At 35.0% G+C, this 24,503-nt stretch overlaps 1 protein-coding gene across 1 annotated transcript in view; it reads right to left on the bottom strand.

Moving 5' to 3' along the window:
* Positions 1-2,303: 2,303 nt before the first annotated feature.
* LOC129072570 (probable ATP-dependent RNA helicase DDX60) overlaps positions 2,304-24,503 on the bottom strand; it is a 93,494-nt gene continuing 71,294 nt past the window's right edge. Inside the window, exons 29-38 of the mRNA XM_054576073.1 lie at positions 23,394-23,498; positions 21,486-21,686; positions 17,159-17,263; positions 16,753-16,894; positions 15,089-15,210; positions 10,442-10,589; positions 9,000-9,142; positions 6,418-6,569; positions 5,261-5,323; positions 2,304-2,505 (exon numbers count right to left, since the gene is read on the bottom strand). Of these exons, the coding sequence (XP_054432048.1) occupies positions 2,406-2,505; positions 5,261-5,323; positions 6,418-6,569; positions 9,000-9,142; positions 10,442-10,589; positions 15,089-15,210; positions 16,753-16,894; positions 17,159-17,263; positions 21,486-21,686; positions 23,394-23,498 (1,281 nt within the window). The 3' untranslated portion in view covers positions 2,304-2,405. The remainder of the gene's footprint in view (positions 2,506-5,260; positions 5,324-6,417; positions 6,570-8,999; positions 9,143-10,441; positions 10,590-15,088; positions 15,211-16,752; positions 16,895-17,158; positions 17,264-21,485; positions 21,687-23,393; positions 23,499-24,503) is intronic.

Here is a 24,503-nt window from a genome sequence, read left to right as displayed (position 1 = left end):
AACTACTATTAGTCTAATATTGATTGGAAGCCTTACTGATAACATAAAGTCAATTAATATATAATTTCTACACTGTATATATTACATACTGTATTCTTACAATAAAGTAAGCTGGAGAAAAAATATTAAGAAAATCAAAAGGGAAAATACATTTACAGTACTAATTTATTGATACTATAGTTTCATATTGTTTACAAGATGAATGGCCTGTTGGTACCTAAATCAATATTGTCTTATATGCTAAACACATAGACGTTATTTGTACTAATACTAGACTTCAAATATGAAAATATAATATGAAAAAGAAATTCTCATTTACTTATAGGTATAACAATTCATGCACTGAGGACAAAAAAAACAGCAATATAATTGCTTTAGGTAGCCTAGTGCAATTAATAGGATTGTTTCATGGTCATCTAGCCTATACACTAATATATGAATCATTATAAAATTTTATGGCACACAGTATTAGTCATATTCATATTACAGTATTGGAAACATTGTTACTTTTTTAAAACCACTTACCTATGATGATAAGCTGATACACAGTTTCTCCAATTACAACAGAGATATGCTACCCATACTGTAATTCTTTGGAAGCCAAGTAATAAAACAGTAAGAAAACTAACACAGTGTTAATTTTATATTAAATATCACTCACATTACGCTTATGTAAGGATAGCCTATCTAATTCCACACAAGCCTTGCAGAGGGTGCTCTGCATGTTGAATACCGAAGCGATGGTGATGATGATGACGACGACACAAAAACGTCTCATATAGTTCTTGCCACACAGTTATTATTGTCACATGAAGATACACACATACACAACGGGTAAGTTTATTAACTGTATAGCATGATAATTATTCACTATTCATCAAGTGGAAGTGGATCATCATCAGGGTCTTAATCCTTGCTTTCTTCGCGATGCGTAGGCTGAGGAGGACCAAGAGGAGGAGAGGTTAGTCTTGCTCTCTCCTTGTGGCAGCCGCAAAGAGAAGTGGAAGGAGTGGCATGAGAGGCAGACACTCTCAGTGTGACTTTATAGAAATACATCTCAATTTCTGTCTGACTTTTGTGCTTTTCCATTTCTCTAAAAATGTTTCTATATGGTACCAATCCTTCTTCCACATTTGCTTTAGTTACAGTGTCCTTATCATTGAAGGGCCCATGTTGTAAAAGAAGTCAAAGCGGTCTTGAATAATCAGAACCCTTCTCCCTGATTGCCTAATGTCAATTTGTTTTCAGGCATGGCTTCTTCTGCATCTTCTTCCTCAATTCCTGGCACTGGTTCAGAAGCACTCACCTCCAACAAGTCGTCTTCTGTTCATTCCTCTGGTGCGGTGTCTTTAGTGCTTGAATTTCTCTAAGAGCCATATCTTTAAACCCTTCACCACCACCACCACCTCTTTTTTTTTTTTTTTGTCCATGTCCACAGTCTTTTTCATAATTTCTTTGACTGGTTCTGTTATATGTTATGCTAGTAAACAATAAGATAGACTAGTATCTACATATATTTTATGCATTCGTGACATACTTAATTTTTTCGATAATATAGGCTTTATGGTTCATCTGTAAGTTTTTTCAAATTGTTGCAAATCTCAAAAAAAATTGCAATATATTTATTGAAAAAATCTACATGTAATTGGACCCACACAGTTCAAGCCCATGTTGTTAAAGGGTAAAATATATGCATAAGCTATTATATAAAATTCATATGTGCATGCAAATGGATTGACAGAGGCATAGATTTAACATAACAAGACAAATGGTATATATTTTAAATCTACTTTCTTTGTAGTTTCCAAGCTAATTATATATAATTAAAATCAAGTGAAATCATCAGCTACATTTAATTTTAAAACATCGGAGAATTTTATAACCAAAATTCTCATTTATAATTTTAAATTAGTAGTTTACGATTACTGGAAGATACTATTTTAATGGCCATATATCTAAGACATGTAATCACATTTAGGTCAATTAGAATATATTTTAACCTCGGAATACTGTTATCATTTATTTTAGCCTTAATAAATACTTTACAAATATGACATTGAGGAGAAAAATGTTCAGAATGTAATATTTGGTTAAGTCCCACAGAGTAAAAATTGCTTTTCAGTCACATACAAAGTCCTTGCATTTTCTCAATCAATCTGAAACTAGCTGAGACCTAAGCATTATTACTCAACTATATAAAGAAATGAAAACTCAGAAATACTAAATAATTTATACAATGGTACTCATGAGAGACCATGGAAGTTTTGATCACAACTGACTCTAACGTGCTTGGTCTTTCTACTTCATCATATACGTATTTCTAACAAAAAGGATGAAAATCATAAAATACATGACTTGAAAAATGCCCATGGAAATATTTTAAGTGGTTTGGATAGACTTTGTTTTTAGACTTTCTCAAGTTTTTCAGAAAAGGTTTCACTCAGTTGTTCAAATGCTAGGACCACATTGTCTTCTTCACATTCACATAGTTCACGCAAAGAAACACTGTAAATAAAAATAAATATGTATGAAGCACCTGTATGAGAGGAGTCATCAGTATTATAAGAAAGGCTTTCCCCAGGAAGGCAGAACTAAGTAAATCTCCCTAGACCATGAAATGTTAACAAACAATAAAGAATAATGACAAGTGTTTATTCAAAAAAACTGTGTACAAAAAAACAAAGATAACAAGACAACTCACAGGCTATTACTGTAGTCCATGTTCATTACTAAGAGGATTTTAGAGCCACAAAGAGGATTTTAGAGCCACAAGACTCCATAAAACCTGATCCCTCCTCCTTTCAATAGTAGCCACCAAAAGTTTCCTTCTTTTCCACCCAAGTCTCCTATGAAGCCATTTTGTGTGTTGGGGGCAGTGGGGGGGGGAGGAGGTGGTACTGCTACTGTGTCCAGTATATACTGAAATCCATAGGTAACTACCTCTATGAAGAGCAAAATATTTCTTCTTTTACCTAAATGTGTGCGAAAGTAAAGAAAACACAATGCGGTAAAGAGAATAATGGCCCTCCAAAGATATGCTCAGGAATTTGGGAATATGTTAGGTTACATGGCAAAGGACAATTAAGGTTGCAGAAAATCAGCTGACCTTGAGATGGGGACATTACCCTGGATTATCTAGGTAGGCCCACGATCCTTATATCTCAAAGGTCCTCATTAGTAGAAGGGGGAAGTAGGAGAAAATTAATGTCAGAGTGATGCAATGTGAGATTCTACCCACCAATGCTGCCTTTGACATAGAAAGGGGCCACAATCAAAGTAATGCCAGCAGCCTCTAGAAACTGGAATAAATAACAAAAGAGATTGTCCTAAAGCCTCCAGGAAGGAATGCAAGCCTGCCAACACCTTGATTTTGGCTCAGTGAGACCCATTCTGAACTTCTGACCTCCAAAATTATACGAATAAGTTTGTGTAGGTTTAAACCACTAAGTTTGTGGTACAATAATTTGTTACAGCAGCAATAAGAAACTAAAGTACAGATGTTGAGGAAGGAGAGAGGAAATTCAAGAATGCACACTGCAGCTGGGCTGATCAAGGATTGAAAACAACCAAGATCTGATTTTTATCACCCTTTTAAAATTGTATCTACCTTAGTTCCACTACACTTCCAGTTTTATTCCTAGTGTCTTCATTGACCTACCAAAATGAACGACCAGATCTGTATTTACAACTTCATATTTACTCCTAGTCACAGACACAATTATGACTAGTGAACATTTCCTCCTGAATGATATTCTACAGATAATACAACACACTATTTTTGGTTGTCAGTCCCCCACTCTCATCTGCACACATATGTTTCCTATGTATCTAAAATAGAAACTTTGGCATCTTCACCAGCTGCATGAAATTTAATGACAATTTCTTTGAATTCTTTAATTTTTATTTTCATTTTACTTAAGTTGCAATATAATATTAGATTAGTTACAGGTGTACAATATGGTGATTTAACACTTATATTTCTTACAATGTGATGACCACACTAAGTCTCGTGATCAGCTCTCACCATGGAAACTTATCACAATATTATTGACAATGCTCCCTTTCACCCCTTGCACCCCTTTCACCCCTTTCACCCATTCCCCGTCTCGCTCTCCTTTGGCAACTAGCAATTTGATCTCTGTTTCTGAGTATATTTTTGTTTTGTTTTGTTTGTTCATTTATTTTGTGGGTCATTTTTAGATTCCACTATCTCATAAGTACTTCTCTTCTTCAACATTACTTCTCTTTCCTTAATTCAGAACCTCACTCATTCCCACTTGCATGACTGTTACAGCCTTTGAGTCTCCACCATATATATAAATCATACCTAAACCACAGACCCATATTACACGCATTCTTATGCACTGTCTACACACTGCTCAAAATAATAAGCTCAAACTTCATAATATGATAATGAAGAACCTTTCCAATATACATCCAAATTGCCTTTAAAGCTGCTTTACGGAACTCAGCATCTCCTCATCCCTATTCTACACACCAACACAAGGCTTGCAGCCTATGCCTCACACATCAGGTCCTTTCTCACTCCTGTCCTTTGAAAACACTATTCCCTCTGTCCCATCCTTTAAGACTTAGTCAAAATATTTCTCCATTTGAGAATCCTTTTCTGAATTCGAGGAAGAGTAGACCACCTTTTTATCCATCATCCCAGCACTTACTACCTTTGTAATATCTGCAATTCAGTTTCCTCACAAAACGCTGTGTGATTTGTTTAAAGTAGGAACTGATTTAATAATTCTCTCTATCTCAAATGTTTAGACTACACCTCAAATCAATAATACTTCAATACTTTTATAAAAGGGAATGGGCGAGTGACTTCCCTAGACTCAGCTTTTGAGATAGCTCCAAAGTCTCTGAAGTTCCTTGGAACTCTCTGGAGACTGTAATTTGGACAACTATGAACACGTAAGGAGACTCAGCCTACAGCACCTCCCTCTGCTCCACCACCCTAAAAGTTCCCTCCTCCATGTAAAAAAGTCCAAACAGGTCGGATTAATCTCAGATAAAAGAAAAAAAAATGACCTTTTTAGCAAAAACCCCATAATGGAGGGATTCATGGCAAATTATATGTAGGTATACATTTTTTAAAGTAAGTGTCAGAAAAAGGAACATTCATAAAGTATAAAAGTGCATGCAGATTGGAAGCTTAGTGACACCTTTAAGTATGAGCTCAGCATTTTTCAAATTACCACTAAATTACTAGAAAGCTCAAAATTAGTGTTTACAATATATAACGCACCTGATAGATTTAATGGTGAGTAAAAAATCTTTCAACAACTGGTAAGCATCTCCTTCATTCATCCTAAACAAAACAATATTTGGAAAATTAATTGTGTAAAGACATTAAAGAACTTCTTATTTCATAATTGAAATGCTAGATTTGTCAATGATAATAGATTACTTTTGTCTGTCAAGATGCATTTACCAGAATCATTTCTGCCACAGACTCCCAAACAATGATTTCATCTGTGCAAATGATGATTGTGAATTTGAATGACAAGTATCACAGCCAAAGATAATCAATACACACCAGAGGGTAACCATCTCAGGAGAAAACCCAAGTAGGAAAGCAAAGCCCGAGACAGTGAATGAGAGCTAGAGAATCAAAAAGACCCAATAAATTATTTACTGATATCACAACACTTTATTCACAATAATGAATTATATTTTTTAAAGGATCGATATTTCTCAAGTGTCAGAAGTTATAAATACTTTAATTCGATAAGGACTGTTCCAACTTTATGTGAAATGCACACTGAGTTCCTGACTGGAGTGACGGAATGCTCTCCCCCCGCCCATCTCTGTGCTCAGGGCCTGGGCCAGTAAATCCAAGAGGACTTATTCCTGCTGACTTTTTAAAAATGGCTTCCCTGCCGAGGAGCTAAAATAATTGTCATTTTTTCAGTCCTAAAATGTATGAATTATATACGTCCTATATAGTTCTCTCAGATAATGAAGAGCATGGCATTATTTGTTATTGTTACTTAGTTTTAAAATATCTAATAATGAATAAATAGGATACTTAATAAATAATAATATAGCTGTGAGTAAATACACCTTTAGAGTAAATCTTTATGTCAAGTGAGTCAGCTTACGTCCCAAGATTTTTTCTGGTAAATCACAAATAAAAATAACAAAGGAATTGTTTTTTTTCTCTTGCCTTTAGTCTGTAAAAATAAAATTCCAGTATGCTTAGCATGATTAACCTATACTTAAAATTGTACAAAGGCTTTTGCCTAAAATTCACTAGGCAAAATGAATTTGAGAGAGAGAGAGATCAACATAGAGATGGAGATGAATACGGATATAGAGATAGAGATGAAAGGCATAGACATGGATGTAGATGTAGATATGAAGATAGAGGTCGTAATACATATGGAAGCAAATAAAACATACCTGTTGTCCTGGACTAATCCTATCAGGGAACCGTGTTTATAGAAATCAAGTGCATAAGCATTAAGTGGCATTCTTCTTCCTTGGCTATCATATTTCTGTGACCAAAGCAAAGGAGCCTGAGTGTAACTGATACCAACTGTGCGCAGGATGACCTGAGGAAATACAATTTTTCTTAATTTTTTGCTATGCATAAAGAAAGTTTATAATTTCTTAGATTGTGCTTTTCAGTTACTTCCTTTAACCAACGTTTTTCAAACACACTCTTTCAGGGAGGGTAGAGACTGTCCTTCAGGCGCACTGGGTAGTGCCATCCTGAGCCAGCCTGGGGAATGGCGTGGCGCCACCTGAGAACATTATTGCCTCATAGCACGCTGATGGCAACTTCAACCATCCGGCTTAGAATAGAGCAAGATTCACTAGGAAAGGAAAGCTGATTTAAAATTCTACCATTGTCCTCATTGGTACAGGAAATGCCTGTATAAACAAAGTATCAGGGAGTTGGTACTTTTCTGAACAACTCTAACAATTTGCATAGTCCAGTTACCAGAATAAAAAGGAAGGGGAGAAAAGAAGGAAGAAAAGAAGGAAAATAAGAGAAGAAAGAAAGTCCACTAATAGTTTTCCATGTCTGCTCTTTCTTTGAAAGCTTTACTAGGCAGGGCCAATAGGAATTCTAGTACATTGCTAGTGAGAGTGTAAATTGGTGCAACGATATTCTAAAATGACTTTGCAGTAGCTTGGAAAGTTACCATTGTTAACAGTTCTTATAATATTCTTATTCCATTATGATAAAGAAAATCATTTTAACTCTGAAAATCTAGATAATTTATACTCAAAGGAAACTGTTGCACATATGTATCAGGCATTCATAGCAGCCCTATGAATAATATAGACTAGAAACAAACATGAACACTAATTAACAGGAGAATAGATCAACAGGTTGTTTTATTTTTACTACTTCATAGTATGAAAGTAGAGTTTCATGTCGTTTCATGTCACAACATGAATGGATCCCATGGGCACAGTGTTGGGCATAAAAAAAAAACAACTTCCAAAAGACCACAGCATTCCTTCACTTTTTATAAAATTCAAAAGCAGCAAAAACAAAATGTGATTTTGGAATCTGACATTTGTAAAGGAGAAAATCAGTTGCTATCCTGGGGGGAAGAGGAGAGACAAGTGAATGAAACAGAGGGGGAGCACATAAGTGCTCTTACTAGTTTTATGCCTTCTAGCTTATCCGTATGCCATTTAACAATATGTATGTATGCAGATTAGTGTTATACTAAAATGTAACAAACAATAAAAGCAAAATATGTTTTAAGGGATTATAATTTACACTAGTAAAGTAAATTTGTGTAAAGTGAGTTTGATAAGGCAAGGAGCATATCACCATCAAGCAATACTCTGGAAATGTGCAAGAGTGCAAGATGTTTCAAAATAGAGGAAATAGACATGTCCCCTTCTCTCTGGCACATCATCAATAACAATTATGAGTCTGAGTCACTTTATATCCTGCACTTTAAAGGTCTTGCTAATTCATAAGAACTGTATGACAGTAAGCACAGACATTATATCCTATTATAACTGTATCAACGTCTCTTCAAAAGTCATGGAAAAACTTGTACATCAAAAGGAAACAAAAGTGAATGGTACATTATGTCCATAAGCTGGATTAATTGTATGATAAAAGAAAGGGGGAATTATACTTAACAATTAATATATCTTTTTTCAATGTAAAAGAAAAATATTCCAAAATCCCTTATGTAAATAATTATTTGTGGTCATACAAATAAAATACAGGAAAAAGACCTCCATGAAATCATTGGTCTTACAAGCTAAATAGACAACTTTATTATTTCTATGCTAGAAATCCACATTCTTCAAAGGCAGTTTATTAGAACTAAGACTATTTAGATGGGGTAAAACTCTACAGAGCCATCCATATAGAGCCTCAGACAAGACCTGGAGCAGAGGTCTCTAATTTGATTTGTTTTGCTTTGTTTTTTATTGATTTTGCCTTGGACATCTCTTCCTTTATTTTTTATTTTATTTTTCAATTATATTTTATATTCAATATAATTTTGTGTATCAAATATAACAAAACTTATTTTCTTTCTCAAAATTTGTATTAAGGTACAAATTAAACTGCTGAAAGGGGTTTATTCCAATGGTCAAATGAATTACTCAGCATATTCCAAGTGTGTCAAGTTCTTCATGTTCCATTTTGGACATTAGTGATCCAGAGTATATAAGTGGTTTGCAGCATCTATAGCAACACTGGGAAGCTTGGAGACAGTTTTCGGTGCTCTTTTCACTGCCAACTGTTTCAATGCCCCCTAGAGTCTTCAAAGATGGAAAAAAAGTGATGGTCCTGGAAGTATTATATAGTGGAGCAGGGTGCATACTGAGAACAAATCTTACTGGCCCTAAGAGCACCATTTCCTCTATATTTCTGTTGATATACCTAGATTTCTTTTTCACTTTGAGAAATTTGAAGTCCTTTGTAAGCTGCCTGAAAGTATAAATCTTTTTTTTTTCCCTTAAAGACCTTTTATTTATAAACCCCATTTTCTACTTACATGGTCTGGAGTTTCTAGGTGAAGCAAATCATGATCAGAATTCCCAGAGAGACAAACAAATGGAGAAATAGCTCTTCTTCCTTCCTTGCAGCTCATCAAGTGAGACACAAGTTGGGAGTCTTCACATTCTTTACCTGTGAAATCTGGCCATAACAGGTTGGGATAGTTTCGTTTTACAAATTAGCCAAATTATTAAGCCATCTGTATCTGCTCTAGACCATGCAGTTTTCCAGGGCCAACAGCATAAGGAAGACTGGCTAGGATATGGCACATAAAATGCATAGCACATCTTGGCACAGAATATACTCAATAAATGTTAGCTACTAATATTATTACCAGCATTTTAAAGTTTTGTTTTCTATTTCAGCTGCTTTGATCAACAGGTAATAAAAGACTAATTTAAATTGTATGCTCTTTTAACACAGAATTATTGTTATTACCTTGGTATTTTTTACCCGCTGAACTCAGACTTGGCCTCAGAATCTTTCTAGACAGGGTGTTCCAAGTAGCCACTATCACTAGATTTGGAAATGGCATATGAGAAGAGATATTTTTCCCATTCCTACTCTTACAAAGCACTAGATCAGGTGTTCCAAATTGGCTCTGATTTGTCAGGGAGGCAAGATATTCACACGCGCCGATTTTGCCTCCTCTGGGAAGCACAGAGCTGCACTATTAATCTCTGCTTTTGTTCATGTTGCTTCCCACTTGAATAGGGGCCCAGAAGCCACAAGCTCCCTTTCCTTGACTTTTTTCAGTTAAGGAAGTTAGGATATAATGTAACCAGGAAATTACTACCCGCAGCTCAATCCATTCCCTTTATCCCAGTAACCTTTTTCTGCTTTACTTTCTCCTGGAAGAGTTCCATTCAATAGCTTATGAAAAACAACAGCAAAGATGAATAGTGTTTGCCTATGTGCTACTAGGAACAGTTTTAAGATATTCACACATATATTAACCTAATTATTTAAATTGCACTCAAACTAAGTAGATAATGTTATCCTCTTTTTCCTATATCTGTTGAGAAAATTGAGGCAGGAATATGGAGTCATTCATCCAACGATTCGCTGCTAATAAACAGGGTCCAAAGTTTGGACCCAGGTATCTGCTGATTGTCGATCTTCATGAATACCATGAATATTTCCTCTCAAGGAAAAAAGTGACAGAATAGTCTCTAGTTTCTCTTCATCCCATATATGTCCTAACTCCATTTTCCAGGCTTGACCCAAAAGCAACCTTTAATCAAGATGGTTTACAAATGGCTCTATTGACTTCATATTAACTGCTAATAATCAGCTTTTTCACTGGAAAGGAGAAGGAATCCCCTTATTCTAAAGGAGACTGATTATTTTCAGGAATCTTTTCTTCTTTGGGGATACAATATTGTTAGGTACAATTATTTATGCTTCAAATTTTTCACAATGAAGGTAATATAGACTTACCTATTTTTGACAATGGGAGTTGATATTCCTGTTTCATATCAGCCAATTTGGAAACAATTAGTAGAAAGGAGGCAAAGTCCCTTGTAACTTTCATGTTATACTCATGTAAAGCAGCATTAAAGTCCTCAGGGAGATCCTCAAGGAACACCTAAGTCACCAAGGAGATCATCAAGAGCGCCAAAGGGCCAAATAGTTTTCAGAAAGATCTACATACTTTCCTTGAAAACTAAAAACTTTGGAAGACGGGCAAAGAACATTGTGCTATAATTCTACATATATTTATTTATTCAACAATGTAATTGTTTTATTCCCTCAGCCATGAAATTAAGGTAAAATTTGTGTTTCTACTTGCATTTATAAAAGCAGTACTTTTACTCCTAAAAATGTGCTTTCACACTACTTAATCAAAACCAAATTTTAAACAGAAACAGAGCTTGAAATGACATTAGACCTATGAATAGTTAAAAAAAATCTAGTGACACATTTGGAGAGCAAGCAAAAATACAAAATACATTGCATGCCCGGAATAAACCTCACTTGATTGTGAGAGTTTTTAAGACCTCCGTGGATTCATTTTGCTGATATTTCGTTAATTTTTCTACCATGTTATAATATTAAAACTAATAAAATCAGCAAAGTTGCAGGATACAATATCAACATTTAAAAATCAGTGGCATTTCTATACATCAAGTGTCTGAAAAGGAAGTTAAGGCAATCTCATCACAATAGCATCAAAAAGAATAAAATACTTAGAAATAAACTTAACCAAGGAGGTGAAACATTTCTACACTGAAAAGTATAAAACACTGATGAAAGAAATTATACCTGTTAATAGAAAGACATGCTATGATGTCAACAATTTCCTAACCTGTCTACAGATTCATTGCAATTCTTAACAAAATCTCAATGGCATTTTTTACAGAAGTATAAAAAAATCCTAAAATTCATATGGAATCACAAAAGATCTTGAATATCCAAAATTATCTTGATAAAAAAGAACAAAACTGGAGGCATCACACATCCTGGTTTCAGAATATATTACAAAGCCACATAATAAAAACTGTATGATTCTGCATAATGACTGATTTATAGATAAATGGAATAGAGTCTCCAAAAATAAACCACAGATATATGGTCAGCAGATCTTTAATAAGGGTGCCAAGAACACACAATGGGGAAAGAGAGTCTCTTTAACAAATAGTGTTGGCAAAACTTGATATACACATGTAAAAGCATTAAATTGTACCCTTACCATATGCTGTACATAAAAATAAACTCGAAATAAATTCAAGACTTAAATGTAAGACCTGAAACTGTAAAACTCATAGAAGAAAATACAGGGATGTTGGTGTTAGGTGTTAGCAATGATTTTTTTTTTTTAATATAACACCAGAAATGTAGGCAATAAAAAAATTTTAAAAAACAGTGGGACTATAGCAAACTAAAAAGCTCTGCATAGAAAAGGGACTAATCAATAAATCAAAAAGGCATTTCCAGAATAGGAGAAAATATTTCTACACCATCAGCAGATGAATGGATAGGATTATGTGGTACATACATACAATGGAATATTATTTAGCCTTTAATAAAAGGAAATCTTGTCATTTGCAACAACGTGAATGAACCTAGAGGACATTGTGCAAGTAAATATGCCAATCACAAAAGGACAAATATATATATGAAGTCTCTTATTAAAATAGTCATAGAATGAAGTAGAGAGTAGAATTGAGGTTGCCAGGGGCTGGGTGGAAAAGGAAAGGGGGAATTGTTTTTCCATTTGATATGAAGTTTCTATTATGCAAGATAAGTAAGTTCTAGATATCTGCTGTACAACACAGTACCTATAATTAATAATAAATCATTGCATACTTTAAAATACACTAACAGAATAAATCTGTGTTCCTATCAAAAAAAAAAGACAAAAACCACAAGGACATATTTGGAGGTGAGAGATATATTTAGTACCTTGGTTATGGTGATAATATATATCATGAGTTTACGTATATTTTATATTTTCTAACTCATTAAGATGTATACATTAAATGTGTGTAATTTTGCATACCAATTGTCATCAATAATGCTAAAAAAAGAATAAAGTAGACATATACATAATCACTTGATGTGTTATCAAATCAATCACAATGCATCTACCATATTTTAAATTATGTATAGAACATATGCTAAATATAAGTACACATTTCTATATGAAAATAAACAAGAGTGGAAAAATTCCAGTTTTTTCTAGCTTTCATTATTTTGGTTAAAAAATCAGCTATCTTATTTCTTACTTCAAGGAAATGTCTATTTTGGTTCTAGCTGATTTATGATTTCATCTTTGTTTTTTATTTCCATTAATTTTGGTTTAATGTTTCTTTATATTTATTCTTCTTGAAATTGACTCTACTTCAGAAACTATGGAGTACTGTCTTTCATCAACTTCAGAAAATTCCCAGCTACGACTGTTAAGTACTTTTCCATCATTTTTTTGCCTCCTCTTCCTCTGGGATGCCCCCTGTATAACATTAAACCTTTTGAGTATGATTCTCATATCTCTTCTGCTATCTCCTTTTATTTTCATTTTTTTTCTCCCTGTGCTATGGTTTGGATACTTTGTTGTTTGTCAACTCACTGATTCTGACTTCTGATATGTATATTCTGATCAGATATTATATTTTTTAATTATGAAATGCCCAGTAATTATTTGGTGAAATTATCTGTCCTTTCACCACTTCTATGTAGCTCTTCCCCTATTTTCTTGAACACATCAACCATACTTGAAGTCTTTTTATCTTAATTCCAGTATTTGGATTCCAGTGTGTCTTCTACTTCTGCCTACTTTTTCTTCTTGCTAAGTTGGTCATATATTCTTGTTTAGTCACTCTTTTAGTTTTGGGGATTTGGGGGTTTTGTACCAGAAAATGTTTATAAAAGAACATAAAAGTCTTTAAATGATGTTTTCTTGACTAGAATGAGCTCCCCCACTTTTCTGTTTGACCAACTGAATAAAGATGTGGTCACCTCAGTCCAAGTATAGACTGAAGTTGGGTGGTCCTGTTTTCCAGTTTTAATAAGTCTCAGTCTATATTGATTTATCTCTGTTCTTATATCATGGTCCTCTCAAGATTTTGGTATGAGGATGGTGGGTCTCATTCTTCGGAGCCTTAAAAGACTGCCAAAAATCCACCTCTCTCCTAACTCATATCTTCCAGCCCTTTGATGGCTTCAAAAATGTCTTGAGGAGGATACAAGTCTGTAAATAAACACAGATCCTTTTCTCCAATGGGGTTTTATTTAATAAATGCTACAAGATTACAAGAAATTTGGTGCCGTGCCCTACCATTTTATGTAGACCTTATGCCCAGTAAATTTTCAATGGCTAAAGCTCACTAAATCTCTCAGGTTTTCTAGTCTGTCACTCCAGCCCCATGTTGTCACTAATAACTTTACTGGTTGGTTGTTTTTGTTTGCATGTATGTATGTTTTATTTGTTTGTTTGTATTATCTCACAGGAGAGGCTCTCTGCATATGCTAAGTACAATTTTCAACCCTTTTCCAGAACAGATAAATTCTTTGGGAGAAAAACCAGAGTTGGAGATTCCTATCACACCTGGGATAAGTTCTTGCCATTCTATCACTTTAGCTAATCTAATCCTCATTACATTCACAGCTCTCTTTTACAATAAGAGTCATGACCACCTATTACATCTTACCTTAACATGCACACACTTACAATAATCTTAAGGAAGAGAGAGACAGAAGACCTCTGCTCAAAACCTTCTTTTATTATACATTTTTATGATGACCTTACTTGTAAGAATAGAGATACTGAATTTTCTTTTATAAGTTAAATATAAATTTATGTAAACAAGAAATTAAATAATAGTTAAGAGTGTACGTGTGAAGTTAAAAACCTGAAGATGATATATATCAATGTCTAAAGTTGTGTTCACTGGTGTACAGAACATTCTATGAGACTAAGATTTGTAATTTGACACTGAGGGCTAGACAACATAAATGAACTCTTCTCTTTGTGTTCCTTGTCACCTTTTACTAAGGTTCTCTACTCTAACCAGCCTATCCCACTTTCTCAGATTCTAGTGGAGTATATTAGTCATAATAGTTAATGATAGGAAATCAAGATCAAAGTAAATGTTGCAAATAAAATTGTAAAAGTTTTTCTTGATTTTAGTCTATATGAGTCAGGAGATGATTTCTTAGATGACTATTCTAATGTTTGTTTGTTTGTTTCCAGTAAGGACATTCTAACTCACAACATATTCTTCCTAGCTATAGCCCTAGTTCAAGCTTAAAAAACCCCTAAGAGAACTGTAGATTCAATGATGGGAACTATTTGTTCATTTAATGCATAATTATCTACATTTTTTCTTTAGCCACTAAATGCTATAATTTGATACTTTCAGATAGCACGAGCAAAGTTTTTTATCTTATGGTTTCCTCAAGATGTTTAATCTTATAGGGGGAAATTTATGAATTACAGATGAAATATAACAATGATTACAGAAAAAAAATTATTAGTATATAAAACAAATGAATTCTACATTTAATAAAATTGTATTATTGCTGAATCATCTGTGGTAGGATTTAGTCATCTTAATTATTTAGTGTTACCAGAATTATAAATATTACCTTTGATTGACAAAATTTGACAGTTGTATCTTGGAACTTTGCTGGAAGATACCTTCTTCCAAACAGATTTGCCAATACTAACACAAGCTTTTCCATAACATCTTGAGAAAAACTTTTTGAGCCTACATAAAACAAAGTATTTTGTTAACAAATATAAAAAAAATAGTATTTTAATCCCAATTTTAATGTTTAAATTCAATATTACTTTGCATATCATGTTAACTGAAACTTTTTGACAAATATAGCAATTAAGGAACAACTCTAACCTAGGAGTGTTACATCTGTGCCTTCTTTTTCATTCTTGTTACTCCCACTCTATTTGGGACTTCAGTTATTCCAACCACATATTGCCTCATCTCCTTACCTGGATTCTCCCCTCTTCAATCTGTGATCAGTTTTACTAAAGCATTTATGGTCACATCCCTCACCTATTCAATAATCTCCAATTGTACCTCAATGGATCATAAACACAATTCAGTCTTCTGAGCCTAGCATTGAAGGCTTCCAAAAATTCAGCCTACAAATAACCTCTCCCTACATTATCTTCCTGTCACTCAAATTAAAGTTTGATCAACTTGACTTACTCTCTCTATCCATCACAACACATGAGAATTCTATGGTAGTGGTTTAAAAAGCCCCCCATTTAATAACTTGGGCTCTAGAAAGTGGACTACTTACATTTGCATCTTGGCCCTGACACTTACTAAAATTTTGTGACCATGGCAATTTAACTTCTTTGTGCCTCAGTTTCTTCATTCACAAAATCGTGATAGCCATATTATCTGCCTTATAAAGTTACCAAATTTTCTATCTCTGTGTTTGTAACTGCATACACTGCTCTTCCTCATACACACACAGCAATAAACACAAACCACACATCTTGATGCATGAAATTACTTCTCCTCTTACAGAGCTTTTGAAAGGACAGAATTTCCTGAGTATCCTTGTTTCATAAAACAGTGCAGTGACTAATAGGGTGTTTCTATCAGTTCATGACATAAGATAAAGTAATGTTGTCAAAGGCAGATTCCACTAGGCATTAGGAACTCTAAATAATGTAAGTATGAAGTGGGAAACATTTTTCTCAGGAACATTGTTTAAGGGGTCTATTTAATTATAAAAATCAAAAGCTGTGTTAAATGTAATATTACACAGGCATTGCAAACAGGATTAACAAAAATTTACAAAAACAACATTGGCAAAAACATATTTAGGGAGAAAACAAGATTCTAAATTATGCAATTAATATAATATGAGCTATTTAAATACAGTATACAGTTACATTTTAAAACTGGGAGGAAATATTCATAAAAATGGTAAATATTATATATAACATGTTTTCCTTTTCTATAATGAGCATATACTGAATTTAATTTAAAATGTTTATTAAAATATTACATATTATTTAATGTGTTCTGAATCCTGGAGTCAAGGAATCACTGAAGTTAGAAAGAAGTTGACGTTTTAAAATAGGTATTACAAAATATAGCTGTTTCCCATATAATCTATATGCGTAGGCATATATAAGTTTATCTAGTTTTGTATCTCTAAATTATCTCAATATTACCTTGTATTTTCTTTGTAGAAATATATTCTTAAAGTGTTAACTTCACTATAGCTTTTGTTGCTAATTTTCGACTATACACATGGCACATCAAGCTTACCTTTATGGGTTGGCTGACAGAGATTATGGAAAAGACCGCTTACAAGAAAACTGACAAAAACAAAATTAGAAGGTTCATGATAATGCAAATGTGATACCAGTCCAGCAAACCCCATCGGATTACCTTCTTGATCTACATAGCCCTAAGGAACAAAAATAATTTATTAGTTTACTCAACTCATCATATATATTAATCAATAAGGAACATATTAAGTGCCAGTTTAAAATAGTAATGCCAATGTAAGAGAGAGTGATAATAACCACCTCCCCCAATTTTGATCATTATATCAATTATAAGTAATATTAAGCATTGGATATAACATTTTAAAGAGTACAATTAATTCAGCATGATAAGAAATAGAGATAGTGCCAATGTTATTTCACAAAAAGACAATGTACAATCATACCTCTTTCACCAGTAACTGCAAAGAAAACAAGAAGTAAAGTTTTAACATCTCCGTGGTTCTGGGTTGTTTGAAGGACAGCAATGAGTGCTTTAGCACTGACAGCACCTTTGAAGAAGAATACCTTCCATCACACCATGTGAGTGATACAAAGTATATTCGTAAATGGTAATATAGGTATATTGTCATTTAAATTTTTTTGTTTTTGTCTGTATATTATGATATTTTGACATCTTAAGAGACCATTCTGGCTGAGGACAGACTGCCCCTCCCAGGGCTAGTTAATACAAAAAGATAACAACTTGCCTGAAAGCATCCCTATCCTATGCAAACCTACCAATCTCAAGTGTACACCCCCCAGGTACTTTCTCACCTAACTCACACACTAAGCCGTATCCTTTTGCCTTAAATCACCCCAGAGGCAGACACCAGGGAGCTAGAGAACACTCCTGTAACCAAAGCCCCCTGGAATTATTCAAATTAGCAAATTCTAAACTGTTTACTCTGCCCTGTCTTGCTGTCTGTGGAAACTTATACAAAGGCAGTGGCCTGAGCTTTCCCCCAGCTCTTGTCTTGTGCCTCTTGACCACCCTGGTATGTTTTGCATACAGCCTTGTAGGTCATGCCTCCTGTCTCCAGGACCTGTGAGAACAATACTTTATTCTTCAGAGCCTCTCAGTCTCCAGTTGTGGGCTTGTTTGCATAGATAGCTACTTAGGTATTAACAAAGGAGAAAGGAGCAAAAGCAGCTAAACTTGATTAAGTCCCAAAGCTACAGCTTCACAGACACCCCAGGGGAGAGCAGAGAGTAGAGACCAGTTTTCTAATCTCCCTAGGGAACAGCCAGAGCAAGGGGGAAATTCCTTTGCTGGGTGCATGTGAAGTAGAAGACAAAATGGTGCAGGGGCAGCTCCTTCTACTTACGCACATGTGATGCAGAAGCACATGTGATGGACAAATGATGAAGCAGAACTTTAAGGTGTGCATAGTAGGCTCCCAAATGGTGACCATAAAGGGGAGGAGTCTACCCTGGGAAAATCTCGGAAAAGGATTGGATAGAATAAGGACACAAAACCCCAGAAGATCCAGGACAGGGACTAAGTAAGTGTAGGTCCCAGCACAGTCCTGAGGGAACCCAGGAAAGACAGCTTGCTTGCTTCTGAAACCAAGAAAATACATTAAAGATTATATGAAGATTATATAAAAGAATATATATATATATATATATATTTTTTTTTTTTTTCCAGGCAGGCTAGAAGATAAGGGGATCTGGCCATGAGGTCTGTAGTGATATAGGAGCAATGCAGGCCGTAGCAGGAGGCAGCCATGAAGGTTGGCCATGAGGAGAGAGAAGGAGGAAGTAGCCATGAGGAAGGAGCCATGATCCAGAAGATATTCTGCTATGCTGCCTGTGTGTGAGAGGAGCTATGTCTGCTCCTCTGAGGATTAGGCCATGCAGCCTGGTGTAAGGAAGCAGGCATGTAGTCTGTAGTGAAGTAGCAGCCGTGCAGGTGAAAAGGATGTAAGGAGAAAGCTGATGAAGCTGTGTGGGACCCTGCCTAGCCAAGAACAGATTAGCGGGAGATGCCTGGAATGCTGAACTGTGACTGGAGACTGGGGACTTCTGCTTCTCTGAGGGACATATGGAGAGGCCACTCTTTTGGGACTTGTGCCTTCCTGAACTTCACCATGATCCAGTGCAACATGGTACCTGTTTTCTTGTACTATTACGTGGAGGCTGAGAACAGCGCATCCCAGATTCTGAAGGAGAGAGTTGTTGCAAGAGGATGGCGAAACCCACAAGTGCATTTCCAGAGGGGATGGAGAGCTGTTTGCACAGCTGGCTTAAAAACAGACAAGGAGATGAGGAACTACTGGGCTTGGTTCTGGCTTATAGCCTGGTGGGGAGCAAGGGAAGTGCTGGGTCTCGTGGGAGAACAGGGCTCTGAGCAGGAGTGCCCACGAAAATGCCTATGAGATTCCAATTAAAAAGAAAATTTCCCAAGATGACTAAAATTTAAGCCTTTGGATATGAAAATTTATAAAAAAAACTAGGAAGAATCTCTGTTCGTTATAAGGTCAATGGACTAGATGGAAGGAAGGGAGGGAGGGAGAAAAGGGGGAGGAAGACAAGAAGAAGGAGAAGGGGACATACTGTCCATCACCTTTACTTCAGGGAGATAACTTCTGAGGGCACCAAAAATGCCTTTTCCTACAATCTGTCTCTCTCTTGCTCTACATTTAGGCATAGATAGCAACAGCCAGAAAACAGCAGAGGTTTTCTGTAAACTAAAGGGCGTAGGCCACATAGGTCTCATTAAGAGAGTCAACAACCCTGTTAGTGATGCATCCTGTAGTGTATAGTGATGAGTGACAACCACATGAGCAAGGTGTCCGTGAGACTGGCAAAAGTAGAAGATGAATTTTCAGTCCAGAGAAGCTACATAAGCTGAAAATCTACTAAATACTGAGATTTGGGCCAATACACATTCATCTAGCTATCAATTTATGAGGGTATTTAAACAGTATTTAGCTGCACAGAAAGTGAAGCCGGAAGGAAAATCATACATATTATTCCTTGGCAAAACAGCAGATTTGGACAGTTGTAACTTCCTTCAAAGGCAAGAAAATAGAAAAACCTACAACAGAATTAAATAGCAGAACCAGTAGCAGAACTAAAATCCACATATGTATTACTAAAAAACCACTGAAACTGTGGAGAGCTTCATCAGCAATGTGGAAGATACATTTCATGTTCTTTAAGAATGAAAAGCAAAAGAAAAAAGGGGTTTCAATTTAAAAATAATAACTTTTCCTGAAAAAAAAAACAACTCAGCAAATTAAAACAGAAGTAAATATCAAAGGTCAAATTTGAGAAATCTTTTTTTAGTTCCAAATCTACCTGACTATTGCACAACCCAAATACACTTAACATTCTATATTATATACTTAAAAATGGTGAAAATGTGTATTTTAACACAATTATGTGTATTTCAACACAGTAAAAAATATCTGAGCATAAAGATTGAGGTTGTTATCATATAAGAGTTAAAATATCAATTTACCAAAGGACCCACAAAATAGAAAATCCTGAGGAAAAGAATTTGAAACATAAGAATTCAAAAGAAAAAATTCATAATTACATAGCATTTCCCCACCCCTCAAAATATCAAATTAACTCCAAGAGAACAGGAATGAGCATGGCTCCTCTAGAGAAGAATCTAAAAGTGCCGGCTCCTCTAAAACAGTAAATGCCAGGAGGCAATAAAACTAGTTTATTTTGATGTGACTAGCAAAGACAAGAGTCTAGAATTGTATGCCCACATTGAAGTCTTTTATGTGTGAAGGTTACAGACAGGTTTTCTCACATACGCCAAGGCAAAGAAAATAAAACCATTCTACTAACTTATCTTCTCTCCCATACAGAGGTAAAAATTAAGTACTCAATAATGAGGAAGTTTTTGTCTAAATGATGTGTCCCTGCTCTGGAGCACCATCAACCAACATAAGAGCCAATGCATTGCAAAATTCCTAACGGAGTCCTTCCTCTCAGCAAACAGTATCTGATTTAACTGGGCATACTAATCAATATACAAAAACAGAGAGGAGGGGGTTCCCTATCACAGGATCTCCATCAAGATGAAAATCAAATTATTTAATTACAAATTTTAAATCTCTCATTTTGGGATTGGACACAAAATATTTATCTGAAAAAAAAAACCTCTTCAGCAAAATTTATAACCATATTCTGAATTCCAATTTAATATAAATATATATATCTGTGTTTAAAAAACAAATGCACATCTATGCCTGGAAAATGGCTTTAAAAATATCAAAATGATAATGTAATTGTCTTTGAATAGTGGAACTAGGTACAGGTATTTCTTTTTCTTCTTTCAACTTTCTACATTATCCAAGTATTATTTGATGAACTTGGGTTGTATTTTTATGAAAAATAAACTTTTATTTCAAAACCATAAAAAAATATTTTTGTTCTTAATAGTAGACATAAGATCTAACCTAGATCTTTATAAATCCAGAGCCAGCACCATTACTACTATGGGACAAAGTCTATCACATAGGAAAACCATAATCTTGAGTAATTCCAAATGCCCATCCAGCCACAAATTCTATGACTGATAGAAGAGACAAACAAAATGAATTGTTATTCTTCCCCTCCACCCTCAATCCTATATTATTCAAGACAGAACAAAGCATTAAAGACTAATGAAACTGAAAGTTCTTGCCACAGGCTTCCAAAAGAACAGCAGACCTGCCCACAGTCAGGCCGGTAACGGACACTCTACCTTAGAAAATGTAAGCACAGTACCTTTGCCTGGGCGTCCTGTGGATCATCGCCCTTCGAAGCCAGGAGCATGAGTCGCAGAACCAGGGTTACCCTGAAGGGGAACTGCCCTCTTAGTTCAGGCACATTGGATTTTATGAGTTTTTCTATTTTGGGCAATGGAATATCAAAGAAATACACATCTCCCATCAGATCTTGGCCTCGTCTTCCAGCACGCCCAGACATCTGGAAACAGAATAGAGCAACAGTGTAACACTTACCTAAATGCTTTTTTATCTTATTTTTTATTGTATTTTTTTCCATTACCATTCATCCCTTTATACCCCCACCTCCTTGCAATCACCACACTGTTGTCCATGACTATGAGTCTTTTTTCCTTCTTTTTGATGCCTTTACATGGGGTTGGAATAGGTAAATTGTGCCTATGTCTCAACATTAAATAACTGAAAGTAAAATCCAACTATGTAGTCCTGACAAAATTTACCAGGCTGAGATAGAGCTAAAAATGGGCCATTTACTATTATTATGAACTTATTTCATGCCAAAGATCATGCTAGACATTTGTATTATACATAGAAGAAACAAAAAGCAAGAAGACAAGACTAGGTCCTGATTTCAAGTTTACTTATAGCTTAACTTACTACACACATTCTTTCCTTTCCCATCTGCTCCTCCCTCGTCCCTTTCTCTTGCACTCTCTCTCACATGCAAGTGTGTTGAGTTACAAATCACTGTAAAAATTTGCCCAAATTGAGGAAATACGTGAATAAGATAAAATTTAGAAATGCTATATGTAAAAAAACAACTTAAGGACAAACTCCTTGAAAGAAGTTCTATTAGTTTGGAGTTATTAAGTGCTTAGAATGTGCTAAGTCCTTGAAACTTTCTTTATACAAACCTCACAATTATATGAGGTAAATCTAACCATTGCCCCCATTTTACAATATAGAATCTGGGACATGGGGAATATAAGAAACTTGCCCATAGTCAAACAATCAGGCATTTGCTTGGGAGATCCAGAATTCAAACTCTGACTTTTTGACTTCCAAGTTCACTATCTAAAATAGCATTAACACCCTGGCTCCAGAGCCCTAAGTATGAGATTCCCAAAGTTGATAAGGGAGGAGAGTTTATGCACAGCATGGAAGCAGGAGGAGAAATAAAAAAGACAGGGTTTGGTACAGTGGTGGGAAATCAGATGCAAGGGCTATAAGGCCATAAGCAGCATTTAGAGAGAAAGGGAAGGACAGTACTTTGATAAAAACTCCAATGTTAAGTGATATATCTAACTTTCATGCCTCTAGTAAAAATATTCATCAAATATTCCTGAGCAGGGAAACCACATGAAGACAAACTACACCACATGCAACAGAGTAAGGAGAAGTAAAATTAAGAAAAATCATTTTACTAATACAAAGCCAAGGATGTCTGATGAGATATTGAAAAAGAAATTGCAAGGCAAAAATTAAATATCACTACAGGAAACTAATGAAATGGGCTTGGTAATAGACTGTGTATCAGCAGCAAAAGAAGAGAGAAGCATTAAAGAGAGCGCCACAGCACAGAATCTTGTGCAGAGGAAACAGATGAGAAATGCTCACGGAGCACCTTCAGCGTGTATCTTCCCTACAAACCACTTCATTTAATTCCTGCAAATGATGTGGAATATTAATTATCATTCCTATTCTGCAGGCAAGAAGGATCAGGCAGTTTAGATATCTCACCTGAAGTCACATGCCTGGTTAGTGATGGTCACATAATCCCAAGCTCATGAGCTTTTTATTATTTTACCGCTAAAAATGAAAGTCAAGCATGAATAAATATCAAGGTGTGCTAGCTCATAAATTGCAGCATGTTTGTAAACTAAAGTTTTTTTTTACTATTTTATAGCCGTATTTTAGTGATTTAGAGAATGTATGCATATCACAATACCTGCCTATAACTTAAAGCATCGAGATAGATTGAGTTTTGAGCAAACACCACAGATTTACAAGGCATATTTATTCCTAATGCAAGTGTCCCAGTAGCAGTCACCACCTAGAGAGAGAATAAAACAATTATATCACAAAATAGGATTTCTATAAAATGCCATAAAGTTATAGAACTTTGAACTTCAATTAAACCACAGTGGTATTCTTGCTATTTTACAAACACATCAAGCACACTCCTAGCTCAGAGCCATCAATACCGGTCACTCTTGGCTCTGCGCATAATATTCTTTTCCAAACAGTCTTTTATCTTTTGTATTCAGTTTTCTGTTCAGATGTCAAAGAGAAAGTTCTGGCCTACCATTTTCAAAATAACCACCCCTGTCATCGTTATTTCTCTCTCTCTCCTACAGTATTTTTCTTCAGAGCATTAATGACTGCCTCTAGTAATATTATTTGCTTGTTCAGGTGTCCTGCACCAGAGCCCAAGCCCCATTCAGCACTGTAGCCTCACGTTCAGAAAGGTACCTGGCACATGATAAGTGTTCAGTAAGTATTCTTCAGTAAATAACTAGAGAGGAAATTTCGCCGTGAGAGGGTAATAATGCTTTTACAAACCCTGGGCCAACTTCATCGCTAATTTATTTGTGAAGGTTATTTCTATGGCAATAACATATCTAAGTAATAAGAGCAAAGTTCCATTTCTTCCCTGAATTGTCATTACCAGAAAAGGGTAGGACAAACTTTAAAGTTTACTAAATAATCCACTTTTGCTTATATTTTCATATAATTCTGGGTATTCCTAATTGCCCTCTCTTTCCCTGTGTATTGATTATCATATGCACCATGGTTAATGTTAATTGTTAAGTATATGAGGTAATTTTCTCTATTTGGTAATGGAGATCTAGACATCTGTCAAAATGCAACACACCATTAACTGTTTATCTAAAAGTATTTAATAAGAATAAAAATGAAAAAGTAAGACCATTAAATTTGAAATATAATGAGAATAAATACCTTCATAAAAAGGTTCTTTGTCACAAAGCTATCACCATTTCCACATCACTATTCTATTACGATCTAGCAACTATTAATTAGTACTATTTAACAGGTA

This window comes from Pteronotus mesoamericanus, unplaced genomic scaffold, assembly GCF_021234165.1.
Source record: "Pteronotus mesoamericanus isolate MK-2021 breed Mesoamerican mustached bat unplaced genomic scaffold, CSHL_Meso_final contig_32, whole genome shotgun sequence".
NCBI lineage: Eukaryota > Metazoa > Chordata > Mammalia > Chiroptera > Mormoopidae > Pteronotus > Pteronotus mesoamericanus.
The sequence above is the reverse complement of the archived record's forward strand: the minus strand, read 5'-3'. Positions and strand labels throughout refer to the sequence as shown.